Consider the following 19564-nt stretch of genomic DNA (forward strand, 5'->3'; position numbering starts at 1 on the left):
GTGTGTGTCTGGAGTCGTGGGGAAACAAATCTCTTGCACACAATTGCAGCGAATGCGAGTGGACTGCAGATGTAACAACGTCGTTTTCATGTTTCACCGATTTAATAACACCAGGAAAGCATTGTAATACTTTTCGACATAGGGATATTCGTCCTCTCGTTCGGCGGAGCAGTAAGAGACTCAGAAGGTAAGTCCAGCATTAACCATGATCTTAACGTTAAATGTGGCATGGGTCTTCTTTTTCGACTGAAACTTTAATATTACGTTACCGATTCTCTTTACAACATTAGATTTGTCCAACAGAAGGTGCTGATTTGGGTGGAATAATGTGCAAATAGCTATTGACCATTGTACAATAAGCCAAAAATAATGAAATTGGTTGAAATGCAAACATCATACATTAGGCTATATCATGCCATCATACTGTGTTTTACAGTCTGTTCAATCTGTCCATGCTTTGCTTTAAGGTTATTCACATTTTTGTTGACATTTTGTATGCGAGTAAAGTAAAACTGTGACGCATCACGCATTGACCTTCTTCACGGGCCACTGTCTTCTGTGGATCAGACTCCCCCAAAAATATCTGTTAAATAAAAAATGAGAGTTGCCTTACTAAGTAAAATGATATAAAAGTGATGCAAACTTCCTGTAGTCATGTAATGTTAATTAAAGTATCAATATGGATTATTTGTCATGTTGGTTTATTATGCCACTTCAAATTCCAATGTCATTAAGGTGCCGTAGTTAGTCAACTATATAAAACAGTTGGATTGTGTCTGAAACTGTTTTCAGGGATAGTTATTTTTCATAAATCTTGGGTCAGGGCAAGTTGTGCCAGTTTTATATGTCATTAATTTATTGATTACATTTTTTTTTTTGGACAAACCAGCGGTTTGGTCATTTTGCACTTTATTGTCAACATTTTTGTTGTTTCGGGGACTTTTTATGCTTCATAATTGTTTTATTGTTTAAATTTCATTGAAAAGCAGATAATAGGCTGTGTGATGTTGCTGTTGGGGCATGTTGTCACAAAGTCCAACTTGTGGTCAATAAACTATTTTGGTAGCACTTTACAATAAGAAGAAAAAAAATCTAGCTGTTCATGTTTAGTTTACAGGTCATTAACTAATGTTAGCAAATTCAACATTTGATTTGAATAATATGTTAGTAAATGTTCAAATAAACATGAACTAAACTGAATAAATGCTGCTGTAGAATGATTGTTAATTCTTTGTTCAAGTTAACTAATCAAACCTTATTGTAAAGGTTTTACCACTATTTTTTTTTCCTGAGCAAGAACAGACTTTAAGGTTTATGCCTAAACAGAAACTATACTTTTTGAAAATAAACCTAGAGAAATATATTCACTTGAGTAACACGTGTGACAACTAGCCCCGCTCTCCAATCCATCATCATATGCAAAGAATGTAGTTGTGGATAAGTAGGTTAAGCATTTACAGTTGAACTCTTAATACTAACAAAGCAGGGAAGCTCAATACTATTGTCTAAAAAATGAATAATCTGCTGTGTATGTTAGTAATGATGACTGCTTTTTATTACTGTAATTGCCAGAGGAGTTCAGTCTGTTCAGGCTAATAGATTGTTGTTTCACAGACAACTGAAAGTCTGTCCTTCTGGTTTTTACATGCCTTGTAACGTAATACTTGTTCGAAAACTCCTAGGGGTTCATGAAGGAACTGCTGGTGAAATTGTGATTTTGATAAATTGTATACATATTTTGATTGTTTGAAAATGAAAACAAAAATACAATATATTAATATTCATTATTTATGAAAAGATTAGATAAATATGATCGGGGGGGGGGGGGGGGGGGGGGGGGTTTAAGCAGAAAAAAAAGCTGTCCTGCTTTAGAGTAATACCAAAGACTAAAGCCCTCAAAATTCATTATAAATCTTGGAGAGAGAGAAAAAAGATCTGGTGACAGTCTCAGCTTCAAGGTGGCATCAGTCACACTAGATTTTAAACATGCAAAATTCTTTAGACCCTTCAACTAATGAGAGTGACAGGATATGATGTAATCTAGGGATTCTGTATTGAATAAATAATAAATGGTAATATTACATTCAAAATATGCAGTACTCAACTTTCTCAGGTTGTATTCTTTGTATTGGACGAAGAGGTCAATCTATGGCGTTTGGTCCCAGACTTAATGTTGTTAGTTGAAAGTCGTGTTATGTGAGACTAGATGACAGTTCGGGGAAATATGTGTGATGGATGATATACTTAACATGACGTAACATGATGACATTATTTGCATATCAGAGCAAAAGTAGTTTTGGCTCACATTTTAGTAATATTTGAGTCTGTTACTGGATAGTTTTTCTTTCTGTTTCTCTTTAAATTAAAAGTGATGTAGAATAATTTCCTTCTATTCCAGTTTATTGTGCAGTGACAACTATGTCGTTTTCCCCAAAAGTTATAGGCTATTGTAATTTGAGTGCATCAGTATAGTTTTGAGCACCTCAACATTACCTGCTCGAGTGGTTTGTCAAAGCACCCCACATGAAATCATATGCTTGTGACCTTGTTCCCAGGATTTGGATTACTTGGGTTGTACATTTTTCCAGAGCTGCTCGCTCTGTGAACTGTGTGCCATTTTTTAATCGTGTTTGCCTTTAGTACATGCGTTACTGTAAAATGACATCATTGGTGTTATCTGTGCCAAAGCGCACATATTCAACTAAATTTGAATATGTAATCTTTACTGAATATATGATCCTTGTTGTTGTTGTTTTTTTCATTATCATTCAAACATAAATAGTTGAATAAAAAGCCGCAAAAATAGTCAAAGTGCAAGTTGACTTATTGAATTGTTGTTTAAAATCGTTATTATTCCGGAAGCAGTTTTTCCCGAGAGCACTGTCGAGCAAGTGGTACTCACTCACTGCAGAGTCAAATGTCCAGCTCCTCCTCTCTGGAGCTCCAATGGGGTGGGATTAGTCCAGCTCCTCCTCTCTGGAGCTCCAATGGGGTGGGATTAGTCCAGCTCCTCCTCTCTGGAGCTCTAAAGGGGTGGAGGGACAGAGTTGTGGGTATAGAGCTGGTAAGTCCCGCCCATCCGTAAAACCCCCCTGGACCTCTAGATTGAAAAATCGTCAATGTAAGTGAATGTGAGAAAATAATTATTTTCTGGTCCCGTTTGAATTTTGCCATGAATGTGAACATATGTTGTCTGTGAATTTTTAATATAATTTTTCGTGTGAAGAATGCTACAATTTAGCAGGTAGAAGTTTGATACGGTTAGACTTTGTGTGAGAGCACTTTGTGGACTACAACTCTTCGCTGCTTTTGACGCGTTTCTGAAGAAAGAACAGCCCATTTGGTTTGAATGGTGACATTTGGGTACAAAACACACAGGCATCTCGATCTGTCTCCATAGATTATCGCAGCATTAGCGCCGTGATTTGACAAGTGGAGGGAAAATGTGTTATGGGGTGACGTCACATAGGCGACATGTAGTCTTTCTCGTTATGTCTTTTCCACAACTTCTAGCCAAAGAATCATACAATATACTGTCAAACTCGTAACATGAAAAGTTATATAAAAAATTCACAGACAACATATGTTCACATTCATGGCACAATTCAAACGGGACCAGAAAATAATTATTTTCTCACATTCACTTGCAATGACGATTTTTTCAATCTAGAGGTCCAGTGGGGTTTTACGGATGGGCGGGACTTACCAGCTCTATGGTAGGGTTTGGACATTCTAGCTCCACCCATTAGCCCCAGATTACATTGGGATGTCGCTCCTCCCCGCTGGAGCCGTCGAGTGGCGCGTGCACGAGTCACTGGGACAGGCAGTGCGCGCGCAGACACACAGTGGATCGCTCACGACTGTAATGGAAGCGAGAGTGTTTGTGTCGGTGTCAGTAGAAAGTACTGAAGGAATAGAGGGTGAACTGTTAGTATATCCGTTGGATTGAGAGCGTCTGATTAAAATGTAGCCAGTCACTCCACACTTTCATCTGTGCACGTCTGCATTCAGACCTGCGGAATTTTGTCCATGAGCAGAACAAAAATGATGACGCATCGTGTTTTGAAGATTGGGCGCATTACATTTGTAATGCGATGTTTATCGGTCTGTTTTTTTTTTTTTTTTTTTTCTGTCTGTTTTTCGATTAAGTTGTATGATCAGGAACCTGGATCCATGTGAGCCAACAGCTCTCATTATGTAATACTTAGCTATATTTTTAAATATTTTTTTTTTTGACAAACTCTTGATCTCCCGTTATTTTCCGTTAGACATTTACTGTAAATCAAAGAAAACATTCTTAACTGTTTGTTTTATAAATGCTCTTTATGCAGGACTATTTTCTAACATCTCCAACCTCCATTACACATATAATTGTAACACGCAGAAGAGAGAATTTGATGATGCTTTGTGGTTTAAGATCTAGTTGGACATCCACTTGGTGGTTATATTCGTGATGCTGCTTTTTGTTTCTTTGCATGGGCAACAAGTATAAACAGGTGCAGAATAGGTGTCATAAGTGCGTATGCATGTGCTGGAGAACACCCACACAAGCAAATTAATTCCAAACAAACAGCCCTGATCTGGCCCAGAAAAAAGAAACACATGGCCTGTCTTAAGAAAAGCAGCATCTGTGGCCATTTAACGTCTGTGAAGATAAGTTTGTTTTCTTGGTCTATGTGGATATGGCATCTTTATATAATTGTTGCGTCCATTGTTCACTGCGTGTGAGTGACACTACTTAACATTAAGACTCTTACCTCTTAGTATGTAGAAGTTACTTAAAAAAAAAAATTACAATTTTAACAGGACACATTTCTCTTAAAATGTAGATCAGTTTTAAAAACAGATTGTGCGCTTAGTACTTTCAGAAATGGCCGTTTCACTTTCTCCATTCAGCTGCCTCATGATTTGAACATTTGACATTCTCTTAATGCTTGGATTAATTGCAAGGCATTTGCATTTAAACACCTTTACACTTGTTGTTCTCTTTGTAATGACGTGGGCTAAAAGGTTCATGCTGTTCAACTGCTCTTAATCCATGCCTGGTAAACCATCTAAATTAAGTGAATTATAAATAGTTCAGTAACAGTTTCTTATGCGTCAAAGAATCTCTTAAGAAAAGTATGTCCATAAATTCTAACAAAGAATTCTGATATTTGATTCCCCTCTGGAAACAACTGATAAGAGATCTCATAATATTAGATATTAATAGTCAGCCAAATAAAAGCAAATGGGTAGCTAGTTTACTGTATAAATAAAATCTTCAAACTGAGATATATTTGAGCTTCATAGTCATACAAAGTACAGTATTTCCTAACATTACTACAGTACTTTTAGTGCCACCGGCTACTTTTCATTGTCTATTTATACTTTACCACACAGTTAATGTGCCTAAGAATTACTGATTGGCTTAGAATTAGTTTCTAGCTACATGCTCAATTTTTAGTGTCACTTCCCTTGCTTGCTATTTGCAGTAAATTTAGAATGCGTACGTCTAAACTCAGTAGCTCCCGAAATGGAATCAGAACATTAGAGGGATGGTGACGGTAACAATCCCAGAGAGGAAGCACAAAAGACTCTGGCAGAATACAGATGACGTAGTTGGTAAATGCAACAGACAAAACAAGCCTGCGTGGTTGAAGGTGGAGAGTGGATGTGTGGATCTAGAAAGTAGTTTTGGTTACCAAGGAGACCAGAAAAGGTTTCTGTAGTGGCCAACAGGGAAGATTAAATATCTGAGTTCTCAAGTGCAGCAAAATAGCTGATAGCTAATTTACCTGGTTGAAAAACAAAAACACCCCTGAGTAGCACTTCCTGTTAAAAGACCAGGCTGTTCACCAATAATATTATTTATTAGCTATAAATGGGGCTGCCTAATTGTAGATGACTAACCAGCTCAGTATATCTCTTTGTCCAAATGTTTCGGACTGACGCACACTTACCTTTTCTCTTTCTCCTTTTTCCTGGCAGTTGTCTTCCGAGAAGAGAGAGAGTGACACAGAGGGCAAAGAGAAGAAGACTGACCGAATGGACAAAACCCATTTCCCAGCGGCTTTTTTTTGCACTTTCTCTCGCATTGTCACACTCCATCTGGCTCTGTGGTAGCAGCCAAGTCTGTTTCGTAACAACCAGTCCTGTCTGTTTTTCTGAGATGAGCAACGTTTTCTGCCGTTAACAAGCTATTTTGCATTCGAGGTTAAACCGCTTAAACTACGGACGGGGTGCAGAGACACCTGGATATACCATGATTCTTGTTTGCGGGACAAATCTGTGAAGAATATTTCCATCAAAATGATTTCCCACTGTAGTTCAAGCAGTCCAACATAGTGAACTTTTTTTAAAACTCTTTAATCTATTATCAGGTGAGTCTCATCACCTTGGCAATTGCCTATTCGTACAGTATTATTATGAGCGATGATAACTCCGACTCCGCGCCCAGCAATGATTCTGCTAGAGGAGCAAGAGTCGAGAAAAAGGCAGGGCTTGTAAACAGATCCTGCAGCATGAGTGAGAGCTCTCCCTCGTCGAATCCAGTGAATAGCGAGACAGGATCATCTTCGGGAGGGGTATCTGACGCCAAGAGGTCCCCAGGTGGCAACCATGGGACAAATTCCGATGATACGGATGGACTATCAAGTGGAAATGACTCCGGGGAGAGGGAAAGTGAAGGAGGGATGGAGAGAGGGAGCGGATCCAGAGGGAGACAGTCAAACCGAAGTTATCAGAGTTCCTCCAGTCAGAACGGAAAAGACTCGGCCATGTGTCTGGAGACTACGGAGAGCAACAAGAGGTGAGCGAGAGAAAATCTTTTCCATTGATTTTCAAAGTCTTCTAAAGCCACACGATAGCTTTGTGTGATGAAATGCCTGAAATTTAAGTTATTTATTGACTATAATCTCTCCTATGCTGCGATTATCAAGTCAAATATGGCATCTAAGGATTGATGATATTAATGTCCATTCTCTGAAATCAAGTCAATACATTTTGAGTTGTTCATCACATAGAGATAGCACTATAGCACACCGATCACTTTTCTTATACATTTATGAGGCTTTTTATTGTTGTTATTTTCGGAACATGACATCCCCTAATGTCTACTTTTGAGTTCCACCTCATAAAAGACCATCAGTGAACTGCTTTGACCAACATCTGAATTCTAAATGCGACTCTTGTTTTTGACCTCTGCTCCCTCAGCTCAAACTCTCACAGCCCTTCTCCACCCAGCAGCTCTCTGGCTTACAGCCTGTTGAGCGCCAGCTCCGAACAGGACCCGCCGTCCACCAGCGGCTGCAGCAGTGATCAATCGGCTCGTGTCCAGACACAGAAAGAGCTGATGAGAGCCCTGAATGAGCTGAAGATCCGTCTGCCACCGGAGAGGAAGATGAAGGGACGCTCCAGCACCCTTAATGCCCTCAAATACGCCCTCAGCTGTGTCAGACAAGTCAGAGGTGAGTGGGAATTTCACATGAAGGTTTCTATGTCTTGCAGGAAAGGCAACAGGCTGAAATGTGCTCAATATAGTAACATTGGCTCAACCAATGGCACGAGTTTTGTTTGGGACTCTCTTTGTCTAAACGATGGAAGATGAGGGACATGTTTAGGCAAAGCATTTAAAAATGATCACTATATTTTGTTGGGTGTCACTAGAAGCACAGGATTTACACACTTCAACTTCAGTGGTAATATAATTTGCACATCCAGTGATATATGTATTCATTTAAAGTTTTTCTTTTTTTGCTTTGAATCTTGCAGCCAACCAGGAGTATTATCACCAGTGGAATGTTGAGGAGTGTCATGGCTGTAGTCTCGACCTCTCCACCTTCACTGTTGATGAACTGGACAATATTACCTCTGAATACACGCTCAAAAATACAGTACGTTGACTTGCACACAAACCCATTTCTTTCTCCTGTAGTAACACCATATTTGAATATTGTTGTATGAAAAGTAGTGTTAATCTCATTTTTACCCTTATTTTTCTGTTGTGCAGGACACATTTTCCATGGCGGTGTCTTTCCTGTCAGGGAAGGTTGTGTACATCTCACCGCAGGGCTCATCTCTCCTGCGCAGTAAGCCAGAGAAGCTGCACGGGGTTTTGTTTTCAGAACTGCTCGCCCCCCAAGATGTGAGCACCTTCTACAGCAACACCGCACCCTGCAGGCTGCCATCATGGGCCTCCTGCATCGGCTCTGGTATGTTTGTGATAGGGCAGGTTACGCTAACATTTGACAACCAGAAAGTGTCACAATGCTTTTGATCTTAAAGGGATAGTTCACATCATTTGCTCACCCTCATGATGTTTCAAACCCAAGACTTTCATTCCGATATAATTTGTGCCATTGTAGTGTAGGTTATCTATTGGAAAAGGACTACCGAGATCAGTTATGGTCACGCTATACAAATGAAGTTTAAGGCAATAGCCTAAACAGCTCTCTCTTTCCCTTTCTTTGACTGTAGTCTCTCCACCAGCCGACTGCACCCAAGAGAAGTCCATGTTTTGTCGCATCAGTGGCGACGTCTCATCCAGTGGTGATGTGAAGTACTACCCGTTCAGACTGACCCCCTACCTGCTCACGCTCCGAGACTCTGACATGGCTTACCCTCAACCCTGCTGTCTGCTCATCGCAGAGAGAGTGCACTCGGGATATGAGGGTACGTTTTTTTGTTTAAAAAGCATCAGTTCTTCACCAAGTTTTGAAAGAACTTGATGGAACAATAAACTCTCTTTCTCTCATTTCCTCTTTCAGCCCCTCGCATTCCTCCGGATAAGAGGATATTCACTACCAGTCACACCCCCAGCTGTCTCTTTCAGGAGGTGGACGAGCGGGCAGTTCCTCTGTTAGGGTACCTGCCTCAGGACCTGGTGGGAACCCCAGTCCTGCTGTACCTCCATCCAGAGGACAGGCCCATTATGGTGGCCATCCATAAGAAGAGTGAGTCATTCTCCCTTCCTCTCTCTAACCTCTGTCCATTTCTTTTCTTTAATGAGAGCGGTAAGGCACAACTTTCACTTTCTCTCTCAGTTCTCCAGTTTGCAGGGCAGCCGTTTGAACACTCACCCTTGCGGATGTGTGCACGTAACGGAGAGTATCTGACCATAGACACCTCTTGGTCCTCCTTTATTAACCCCTGGAGCAGGAAAGTGGCCTTCATTGTTGGACGCCACAAAGTCAGAACGTAAGTATTCATGGATACGAGTTCACACAACGCCCCAAATTAACAGTTAGAAACCCTTGCTATTTTATTTTTTTATCATGACGTCAGTGAATCAAATCAGACTTTGTGATAAGTGATCTTTTTATCTAATATTTATGAACACTACCGTTCAAAAGTTTTGGGTTGGTAAAAAAAATTGTATGCTTCTGAAAGAAGTCTCTTATGCTCACCAAGGCTGCATTTATGTGATTCAAAAACAGTAAAAATGAAATTTTAATATATTTTAGAAATGCAATTTATTTCTGATTGTAAATCTGAATTTTCAGCATCATTACTCCAGTCATCAGTGTCACATGATCCTTCAGAAATCATTCTAATATGCTCTAATATTTGGTGCTCAAAAATATTTCTTAATTTTATTTTTATCAGAGTTGAAAACTGGTGCACTGCTTAATTTAGATACCTTGATACTCAGGATTAAGAGAAAGTTCAAAAGAACATTTGAAATAGAAATCTTTTGTAACAATGTCAAAGTCTATACTTTTGATCAATTGAGAAATTAATACTTTTGAGCAAAGATGCATTTAATTAAAAAAAAAAAAATCTTACTGACCCCAAACTTTTGAGAAGTAGTGTAAGTAACAGCTAAATAATCCATTGTCCCTAGGACTGTAACAGATTATGCACACAAAAAAAATTATATATATATTATATATTTTTCCATCTGTGCACACTTCTTGACGTGCACAGCCCAAACACACAGACATACACACGTCCCATGCCTCCCACACACACCAGTATGTAATATGTGCACAGTCAATCACACTCATGAGCACATGCTCTGTCATGTGGACACAGACAGATTTTTCATGAGCTCAATATGTCCCAAGGACCATTTCTTTTCTCCCAGCATGCAGAGACTCACAATGCTTCAAGCTGCTACACACACTTACATGTACACATGTACAACTGTAGCCTTTTGGAGAAAGGATTCAAACTAACAAACATTGTATTTCTTTATTGTACGATGTACACCCACACACTTACCTCTTGATTCTTTCTGTCCAGCTCTCCACTGAATGAGGATGTCTTTACGCCGCCGAGGGGTCAGGAGGAGCGGACCCTGTCCCCAGACATCCCTCAGCTCAGTGAGCAGATCCACAGGCTCCTGGTGCAGCCCGTCCACAACGGCAGCTCTCAGGGCTACGGCAGCCTGGCCAGCAACGGATCCCACGAGCACCAGCCCAGTGCCACCTCCTCATCAGAAAGCAGTGGGCCGGGTCTGGAGGACCCCTCGCAGTTCCACAAACCAGTAAGTGTTTAGAGAGACAAGCCTTAAAACCGTATGTGGCCTAAAACGAAGACTGCACATAAATTAGAAGCAGTAACAGGCAGTCATACAGCTTTACTTCTTATTGGAACTGTTCTTAAAAATTAAAGGAAGATAGCAAAGGTTTAAATGAAATGAACTGCATTTTTAAACAGATGACCTTCCAGCAAATCTGCAAAGATGTTCACATGGTGAAGACCAGCGGACAACAAGTCTTCATTGAATCCCGCAACCGACCTCCTCCTAAAAAACTCGCCACCGCAGGTACACAAACACATTAAGTTTAATTTGAAGCCATAGTTTCATTTCTTTTCTTTTTTTTAAGATTGTTTGTCTAAAGCTGTTCTCTGTGTCTGGCAAACAGGTGCTCTGAAAGCAGTTGAAGCGGCACAGCCGGGCAGCAGTCTCTGTCCTAGTGCTGCTCCACCCTCCCTGATCGTCCCGAAAGAGCCACCCTCCACCTACTCTTATCAGCAAATCAACTGCTTGGACAGCATCATAAGGTTTGTTTTTCAGATCATTAAAAGCACTGACTTTATCACACATTATCACTGAATATGTGTTATTAATTGCAGACTAATCAATCATATTATTGTATAGAGAGCATCTCTTATGACATATCTGCATGTAAATATAGGCATTGTGATAGTAATCCAGTGGCAGGTCCTGGACTCAGCGTTTTGTTTGGTTCATCAGGTATCTGGACAGCTGTAACATCCCGAACACGGTGAAGAGGAAGTGTGGCTCCTCTTCCTGCACTGCCTCCTCCACATCTGATGATGACAAACAGCAGGACGCTCCACGCAATGCTAAAGGTGGGTACCGCAATGATAAACTAATTCAGAACAGTACTAATTATATGTGTTTCAGTGGTAGTTACATGTCTTAGTTGTATGCAGTATATTGTGCAACACCTCTACCATTCAAATGACTGTTACCACAGCAAAACTGAAATGCCAGTTTTGAGCAAACTTATTTTATTTAAAGGTTTGCATAAATATTAACAGGTTAAATGGGAACACTGGCATGTATATACACACTGAGTGTTTGCAGTGTATTTTTTTGTTGAGCTTGTAAGCATTCGGCAAACTAATGAATACTACCATGGTGATGGCTTGACTCATGAATGTTTATTATGTAATGTATCATTTGGCCAGTAGGCCTCATTTATTATATTGAATGGAAAACTTTACAAAATAATATTCATGAGCTAGGCTTTCTCCGTAGCTTGACTGGATTCATAAATCCACTATAATCCAAACAAATTTATTTGCTAATTCTGATTCAATAAAAAACTTTACGTGCAGTTAATATACTGTACATCAGAGATGATTACAAATGGTAGTGTTTGCATTAGCATACCACTAAATTTGCGTGACATTTTTAATTATACACTACTGGTCAAAAGTTTGGTTGGTAAGATTTTCTTTTTTATTTATTAATTGTTTCTTTGAACTTTCTATTTATTAAAGAATCCTGAAATTTTGTTTATATAATTAAAATTTGAATCAGCACAACTGTTTTCAACATTGATAATAATAAGAAATGTTCCTTGAGCAGAAAATCAGCATATTAGAATAATTTCTGAAGCATCATGTGACACTGAAGACTGGAGTAATGATGCTGAATATTCATATAAATTACATTTAAAAAAAAAAATTTAAGTGGTAATAACATTTCACAATATTACTGTTTTAATGAATTTTGAGTGTAAGAGACTTCTTTCAGAAATAGCCCCCAAACTTTTGAACAGTGGTGTATATAGCTTAAGATATGCTGTGTATTAACAGATACTTTAACCTGCAGGTCCATCTGTGTCTCTGGTAAAGGAGAGTGCATTGTTACCCCCACTGGCCATGCACAATAAAGCGGAAAGTGTTGCGTCTGTCACCTCCCAGTGTAGTTTCAGCAGCACCATCGTCCATGTGGGAGACAAAAAACCTCCCGAGTCAGGTGGGCAAATGTCAAGTCAAGTCAAGTCAAGTGATCTTTATTTATTTAGCACTTAATACAATACGGATTGTTTCAAAGCAGCTTTACAGTGATAAACGGGAAAATAATGATCATTGATGCAAACAGAATTCAATATTGCTGTAAAGCAGGTCTAAAAAGAAAATCGTGTCATTGTTCAGCTGAGGACAGTACAGTGTTGATTCAGTTCAGTTCAATAACTGTGTAAAGATCATCAAAGATGAAATGAGTTCAGTTTAGCTCAAAGCAGCCCTGCAGGAAAGAGTGACGTCAACATCCAGCTCAGTTCAGTTTTCATCCAATAGGGTCAGTGCAGTCAAAATAGGGGTGTGCGATATCGAACGATTCAAATGTTTCATGATCTGCCTTTGGAGAGAGATCTTATTTTCGTGCTACAGTGCATTCTGTCAGTCGCAGTTCTTCTGGTGCCGCCGTCCCAACATAATGTTCAACGCATACGTATATTCACATGTTCAGCAACACTGCGGTAATGCTGGGTTCACAGTATATACCGGTAGATACGGTTATGCTCACGTGACATTGCAGTTCTTTGCCATGTCTGTTACTTTTTTTGTGTTACTTTGTAAGACTACATTTTTAAAATAGGGAAATTAGTTTGGCTGTACTGCTAATTAACTTGCAAAACAGTCTTAAAAACCAAAATGAACACAAAAAATCATAAGATTGTGATCCTGTCTGAAAAAAAAACGTGAAATTATATTTTGCCATATCGCTCACCCCCAAGTCAAATCAATAATATTGCTGAATATTAAGTGTCCCTAACTAAGCAAGCCAAAGGTGACAGAATGAAGAAGAAAAAAAAAAACATGCTCAGTCGGGGGGCATTTGGATTGGAGTTGAAGCTGGCCTTAGGCTCTGTGCAAAGGACTTTGGTTCTTGTGGTCTTTACTAAGGGTATGTGCCGTTGGCTGTCGAGCCGACGAGGTATTCACAGGGGATCGGTCTCTAGGGCCCGTCTAGTCATTTTCTCCATTGACATTCAGGGCTGAGTTGTGGACATCTCTAGGTGCAGGTCTACCATGTGGTCTGGATACGGACCGGATCCGGCTGACTATGGGATAGGAATGAGACAAACAGACCAATATTAGCATAGATCCCATTCCTCTTACACTGTAACTAGTACATTGGATGTTATAGGAAGTGTTCCTAGTTTTGGTTGGCTGAATTTATGCAGCCTCACAATCCTGTAACAGATTTAAATTATAGAAATGTGATAGTGTGTAATGTGTATGTCAGGTTAAAAGGGTTGGGTCTTTTATCTAGGTTTAAACTGACAGAGTGTGTCTGCCTCCTAAACAACGCTAGGAAGACAGTTGCAGAGTTTGGATGCTAAATAGTTTAAGGATCTACCACCCGCAGTCTATTTTGATATTCTAGGTATTACCAACTGGCCAGAACTTTGAGACAGCAGTGGATGTGAAGGACTAGAAAGCGATAGGAGCTCGTTCAAGTACTGAGGAGCTAAACTATTTAGGGCTTTGTAAGTGTTTGTAAGTTTATAGTTTGTCTGTAACAAAAAGTAATCATGGTGTCAAATGTCAGAACACATGAAAGAAATTCAGTTTTCAATTGTTGTATCTTATTTTGTCAAACACGTCTCTTTTTTTTTGTTCTTGTGGTTGTTCCTTGAAACCGAGTTTCTTTATAGTATCCACACTTCACGTTTTTCTGTTTTTTCCTCATTACCACAGATATTGTAATGGAGGAAGCCCCTCCCACTCCAAATGCTGCTGCTGCCACTCAACCGCAAGCCCCTCCCACAGCCACGCCCTCTCTGACCCCTAGTCCTGCTCCTGATAGGGATGCAGGAAGAAGAGGAGGTCTAGGAGGAGCAGGAGGAGGAGAAAGGTTGGGTCTCACAAAAGAAGTCCTATCGGCTCACACACAGCAAGAGGAGCATAACTTCATGTACCGCTTCAGAGACTTGAGCGAACTCAGAGTGTTTGACCCAGCCTCAGCTTTGCGCCAGCGAGCGACCGCACCTTTAGCAAGAGGTGAGGACATGCATAATATAAAACACAAAAGCACAGAATTATTCTTCATTTATTACATGGCTCTCTGAAATGCTTGATTCTGATTGGTCAGTCGTGACACTCTGAAGCCAGCTATTCCATGATAATGACCGTCAATAGCGATGATGTAATAATCTGGTGCCATCTTGTGCCTCGATTATCAACTGTATTTACTGTAAAATAAAATCAGGGGACTTGAGTGTTAATGGTAGGCCTATGGTAATATTGTTGATGTGTTCGTCTTGTTGCTAGAACGATTGTTTGGTACACTTTATTGTATTACAAGATAATAAACATTGATTTTAGAAGAAACCATTTTAAAACCGTACTATTTCATGTCCACGTCATTATTTAATAAGTCTTACGACTGTGCATTATCCCTTAAATGTCCGTCTTGATTTTCATTCGTTTAGGCTCAAAGCTGCTTGCGCTTAATGAGCTAATAAAATATTTCAGCTCAAATCAAAATTTCATGTCTTATTTACTTCTGTGGCAAGTAGCCAAGTAGGATAATGTTCATACGTACATCTAATGTTCAACTGGCTGGATATACATTACCCCTTATCTTATTTTCTTGATTTTTAGGAGTGCGCAGCTCTCGGGATTACCCAGCAGCGGGTAGCACTGGGCGTAGACGTGGTCGAGGAGGCAAAAGACTGAAGCACCAGGAATCTTCAGAGCACACGAGGTCTCGTAGCCCAGCCGGCCAAACAAGAGGCCTCCGTCCTGGGGTTCCAGCTTTGGACAGGCCCTCTAATTCCTCCATGCCCATGGGACCTGTAGCCAGTTCCTCTTCCTGGCCCACCTCAGGGTCACAAGCTAGCGTTCACTCTGTCCCATACCCGCCCGGCGTCCTTCCGTTATTTCCTGTCTATCCCCCCTTCTCCCATCCCGTCTCAGACCCCAGCATACAGGCGGGGCTACGCTTCCCCCTTCAGAACTCGCAGATGCAGATGCAGATGGCGGGGGCTCCCATGGTGCCCCCGATGATGGCGTTGGTATTACCCAACTACATGTTTCCTCAGGCCAGCATGGGCATTCCTCAGCCCTTCTACAGCCCAAACCCGGCTTTCCCTTTCCCCGCTGCCAACATGACCTCCCCCGCTCCCTGTCAGATTCCGACTCCAGTCCCACGCGCCCTCTCTCGCTCCAGCACCCCTCATTCCATCAGCCAAAGAGAGGCCGGCGCTGAGAGAGAAGGAGCAGAGTCTCCGCTCTTTCAGTCCAGATGCTCCTCGCCCTTAAATCTGCTGCAGCTGGAGGAGTCGCCAAGCAACCGGTTGGAGGTAGCATCAGCTCTGGCGTCGGTGCAACAGACCACATCTCCTATGGTGGGACAGGGAGGTGGAGCAGGAGGACAGAACTCCTCTAATCAGAGAGGGTCAGCGCTGGATTCAAAAGAAAATGAAAATGTAAGAAAATGCAATAATGTGCCTTATACAAAGGTTTTACAGATTCAGTGGTCAATACTGGTTTTACCTTTTCAATCTACTTTTTAGATTTTGATCTGTATTTCTTGAATTGAATTGTAAATGATTGTCCTTTGCAGGGTGAACAAAATGATTCCAATCAAGACGCCATGTCCACCTCCAGTGATCTGCTGGACCTGCTGTTACAGGAGGACTCTCGCTCAGGCACTGGCTCAGCCGCCTCAGGCTCTGGGTCATCAGGCACAGGCTCCTCTGGGTCCGGCTCAGGGTCCTCTGGATCAGGGTCCAATGGCTGCAGCTCTTCTGGAAGTGGAACTAGTGAGTGCTTGATAATATCCATGTAAATGGATGAATCAGTTTAGGCATTATGGATAAGAGTCTTACTTGGTATGAAGGAACTGAATGGCATTCAGCACAGCAGTTTTTACTTGTTGAGAAGTGTCAGTTGAGTTAAATAACTTCTCTTTTGTGCTGACTTAACAGGAAGCAGTCAGAGCAGCAATACAAGCAAATACTTTGGTAGTGTGGACTCATCCGAAAACAGCCATTCCCGCAAGCAGACAGCAGAGGGGGACGGAGAGGCACAGTTCATCAAATGTGTCCTACAAGATCCCATCTGGCTCCTCATGGCCAACACGGATGAAAAGACTATGATGACCTACCAGCTGCCCATCCGGTAAACTATAAAATACTTAGTAGTTTTCAGTACATCACTAGGGTTGGGAATTGAGAGTCGGATTAGTTACATTTAAAAATATTTTAAATGGAACATTTTATGATTTTTTTTATTTTATTTTAGTTTTTTTTCAGTTTCAGTTTTGTTACATATGCGGGGCATATAGCATGCCTTACAAATTCTACATTTCATTCTTTTGCAAAAAATTACAACAAAGAATCATTAAAGATCCAGAATCATTAACTGTAGTTAAATCATATCCAGAATTCGATTCCCATCCCTATACAACTCAATTACTGATTCGTGATTATATCAAACATACATTTTGACGCACCTCATTATGACCTCCCACGCAACCACTCCGTGAACATGCATTACGATTACTACAACACCCACTGTAAAAGGCTGATACAACCAGTAAGTGACCCAGTAAATATGTTTTGCAACAGAGACAGAGATTCGGTGTTGAAAGCGGACCGTGCGTCTCTGAGAGCCATGCAGAAACAGCAGCCTCGCTTCACCGAAGAGCAGAAGAGCGAATTGAGTCAAGTTCACCCTTGGATCCGCACTGGGCGCCTGCCTCGTGCTCTCAACATTTCTGTGAGTTGAAATCTCTCAGACAATAACGGCCACCCAATACACCGCTAAACGCAGAGTCTCGATTGTTTTATTTACTGTGCTCTGTGTTTCTCAGGCATGTGTGGGCTGCAAGTCCTCTCCTTCGGTCCCCTCTGCGACCCCCTTCGATGTGGAGATCCACGAAATGGAGTTCTGCAGTGTTTTAGAGTGCAGCGCTGAGAAACACACCCAAGCGGACACGGCCATGGAGAAGAGCGAGGCTGAGGGAGAAGAAGAGTCATGCAAAGACCAGGAGGTTGAGAGTGATGGGACTATTATGACGTCACAAATCAACGACCAAGAAATGATGATAGAAGAACAAGGAGTAGCCTCACAGATCGAGGAGGAAACGGGTGCCTCACTTTCACAGATGACACACTAAAGACACTGAGCCAGTGCAATACTGATGACATGGTTTGCGTACGCATTAAATTATACAGTTTTATTTATTTCTATAAAGAAATGCTAATTAGCCAGGAAGGCTGGCAGATGATGAATGTAAAGCAGAATTGCTTTGTTGAAAGACTGTGATATCTCAAATTAAGGATATTTTGGTTATGCAAAGAGGTTATGATCTGTTAGCGGTCGCGATTTGGCAGGAAGTAAGGGATGCTTGGCTTTAGACCACTCAAGACACTACCTGTTTAATTCCAGTTCTAGTGACCTGCAAAAACCCATTTTGTGGCATGTTAAACAACTATTTCAAATGTGTAAACGGATGTTCAGACAAAGGATGATAACTATAATGATATAAAGTTTTAATAGTCGAATTCTTTCCAGACGATGAACGATAAAAACATTGACTTATTATAAACAATACGTTACTGTCCGTTGATGCGGACCTTAATTTTTTTATAGTTCTCATCCTTGGTGTGAACGGGTCTTTAAACTCTGGTGTTAAGTTGTTTTTAGACAGGAGAACAGATTCACTGCCTTTGAGGACGGTCTAACTGTTTCTCACCTCGTGAATTTTTACATTTCCCAAACGTTATGGAAATGTTCTTGCAATTTTTTTACAACAGAGTAGGATTTTTCGACCAAATTTACAGTTTTTATTTTGATCATTCTGTATATTTTTTTATACATTATTGGTGCAAAGTTGTCAATGTTAAAGCTTGGAGGAATTGTGTGAAATGTATTGCGACTTGGTCTGTTACAGTTCATCTTCGCCACTACTTCAGATTTAGATGTCACTACAGTAATCATGGCGACTGTGTGTACTTTCAAGGAGCATTTGTAGCTCATGGCATCATCTTGTAAAGTTGCACTTAGCGAAGGGAAGCTTCAGAGGTCACGGCCAGAAAAAGCTGCCACACGTTGCTGGGTCGAAAGAGCGGAGGCTTTTAATGGGAATACATTTGACCTGTACCATCAAAGAGGAATGAGTTTGTTTGAAAGGGATAGTTTTCCACAGAAGAGAGCAAGTCATAAAAGTTTAAAACAACATGAGGGTGATTCATTGATGACAGAATTTTATGTTTTTGGGTAAACTGTCTCTGTAAGGTATGAATGAAATTGTGTTGGCAATCAGTCGGATGAATTCTGTTTTACCTTTACCAGTCCGTTTCAGTCATGTGCTATTTGACTTCCAGTTGTCTTGGAACAGTTTGTAAGTATTTTGTGTATTTCTTTGTATATGAAAACGAATAAAAAAGAATATGGTTCTTACTTTTGTGGTCTGCAGAATTCCATGAATTACAAGAATATCCAATGATTGAAAAGCACACTGTATGCTTTGGACAAGGAAGAGGGAATTAAAATAAGCAGTTTTCATACCAAACCACAGGCTTTTAGTAGACAAGAATATCCACGGAGCAAACAAAAACACACATGGAGGTTTTTCCAGGCGTAAACAAAAGCCCCCCCCCACACACACACACACACACAAACAAACACTCAAATAAGTGTGATGCACACAAATAAGCTGATGATTATTGTACAGAGCTATACGAGAGTTATAAAAGGAATTTTAAATAAAAAGGTTTTAATGACATGTTTGCGTTTGCCAGTGCCCTGGTAAGAAAGTTTGGCTTGACTTGCATTCTTTCCCTGCACCGCAGTGTAACGACAGGCCCACAGAGAAAGAGAACTATATAAACAGCAAGAAAACTGAACATTTCTAGCCCTAATTGTGCCGTTTAGCTGCACGCATTTGTTCTTGTATCACTTTTGTCCCTCAGCATTTAACAATGGCACGGAAAACAAGCATAATTAACCCTAAAAATACAACTTACTGAATCGGCATATCTCAACAAAATCAGTCAAACAGCAGTGGATGTGGCGACGAATAGTGGTTAGTGTGTTTGTTTGGTCGTTTATAGTATTTCATTCAATTTTAAATGTCTATCTC

At 40.6% G+C, this 19564-nt stretch overlaps 1 protein-coding gene across 2 annotated transcripts; it reads left to right on the forward strand.

The window, feature by feature from the left end:
- Positions 1-18882, forward strand: per1b (period circadian clock 1b). Of its 2 annotated transcripts, XM_081354587.1 has the most exons (19): positions 1-187; positions 5971-6790; positions 7195-7448; positions 7753-7874; positions 7991-8192; positions 8458-8652; positions 8748-8933; positions 9024-9177; positions 10225-10468; positions 10642-10750; positions 10851-10989; positions 11183-11301; positions 12293-12439; positions 14170-14472; positions 15076-15902; positions 16040-16238; positions 16404-16596; positions 17046-17196; positions 17291-18882. In XM_081354587.1, exons 2-19 carry the CDS (start codon positions 6408-6410, stop codon positions 17594-17596), a joined length of 4233 nt encoding a protein of 1410 aa, XP_081210713.1. In that variant the 5' UTR covers positions 1-187; positions 5971-6407; the 3' UTR covers positions 17597-18882. The 2 variants fall into 2 exon arrangements, with proteins under 2 accessions (XP_081210713.1, XP_081210714.1); XM_081354588.1 differs by lacking the exon at positions 12293-12439 and having other exon boundaries at positions 7-187.
- The last annotated feature ends 682 nt before the right edge of the window (positions 18883-19564 follow it).

Source organism: Scardinius erythrophthalmus (genome assembly GCF_964197995.2).
Source record: "Scardinius erythrophthalmus genome assembly, chromosome: 2".
NCBI lineage: Eukaryota > Metazoa > Chordata > Actinopteri > Cypriniformes > Leuciscidae > Scardinius > Scardinius erythrophthalmus.

Excerpts from the sequence above, each read along its gene's own strand:
- per1b (XM_081354587.1), top strand. The coding sequence starts at position 6,408 with ATGAGCGATGATAACTCCGACTCCGCGCCCAGCAATGATTCTGCTAGA. Across the intron at positions 10,751-10,850 it reads TAAAAAACTCGCCACCGCAG|GTGCTCTGAAAGCAGTTGAA; the intron begins GTACACAAACAC and ends TCTGGCAAACAG. Across the intron at positions 16,597-17,045 it reads ACCTACCAGCTGCCCATCCG|AGACAGAGATTCGGTGTTGA; the intron begins GTAAACTATAAA and ends GTTTTGCAACAG.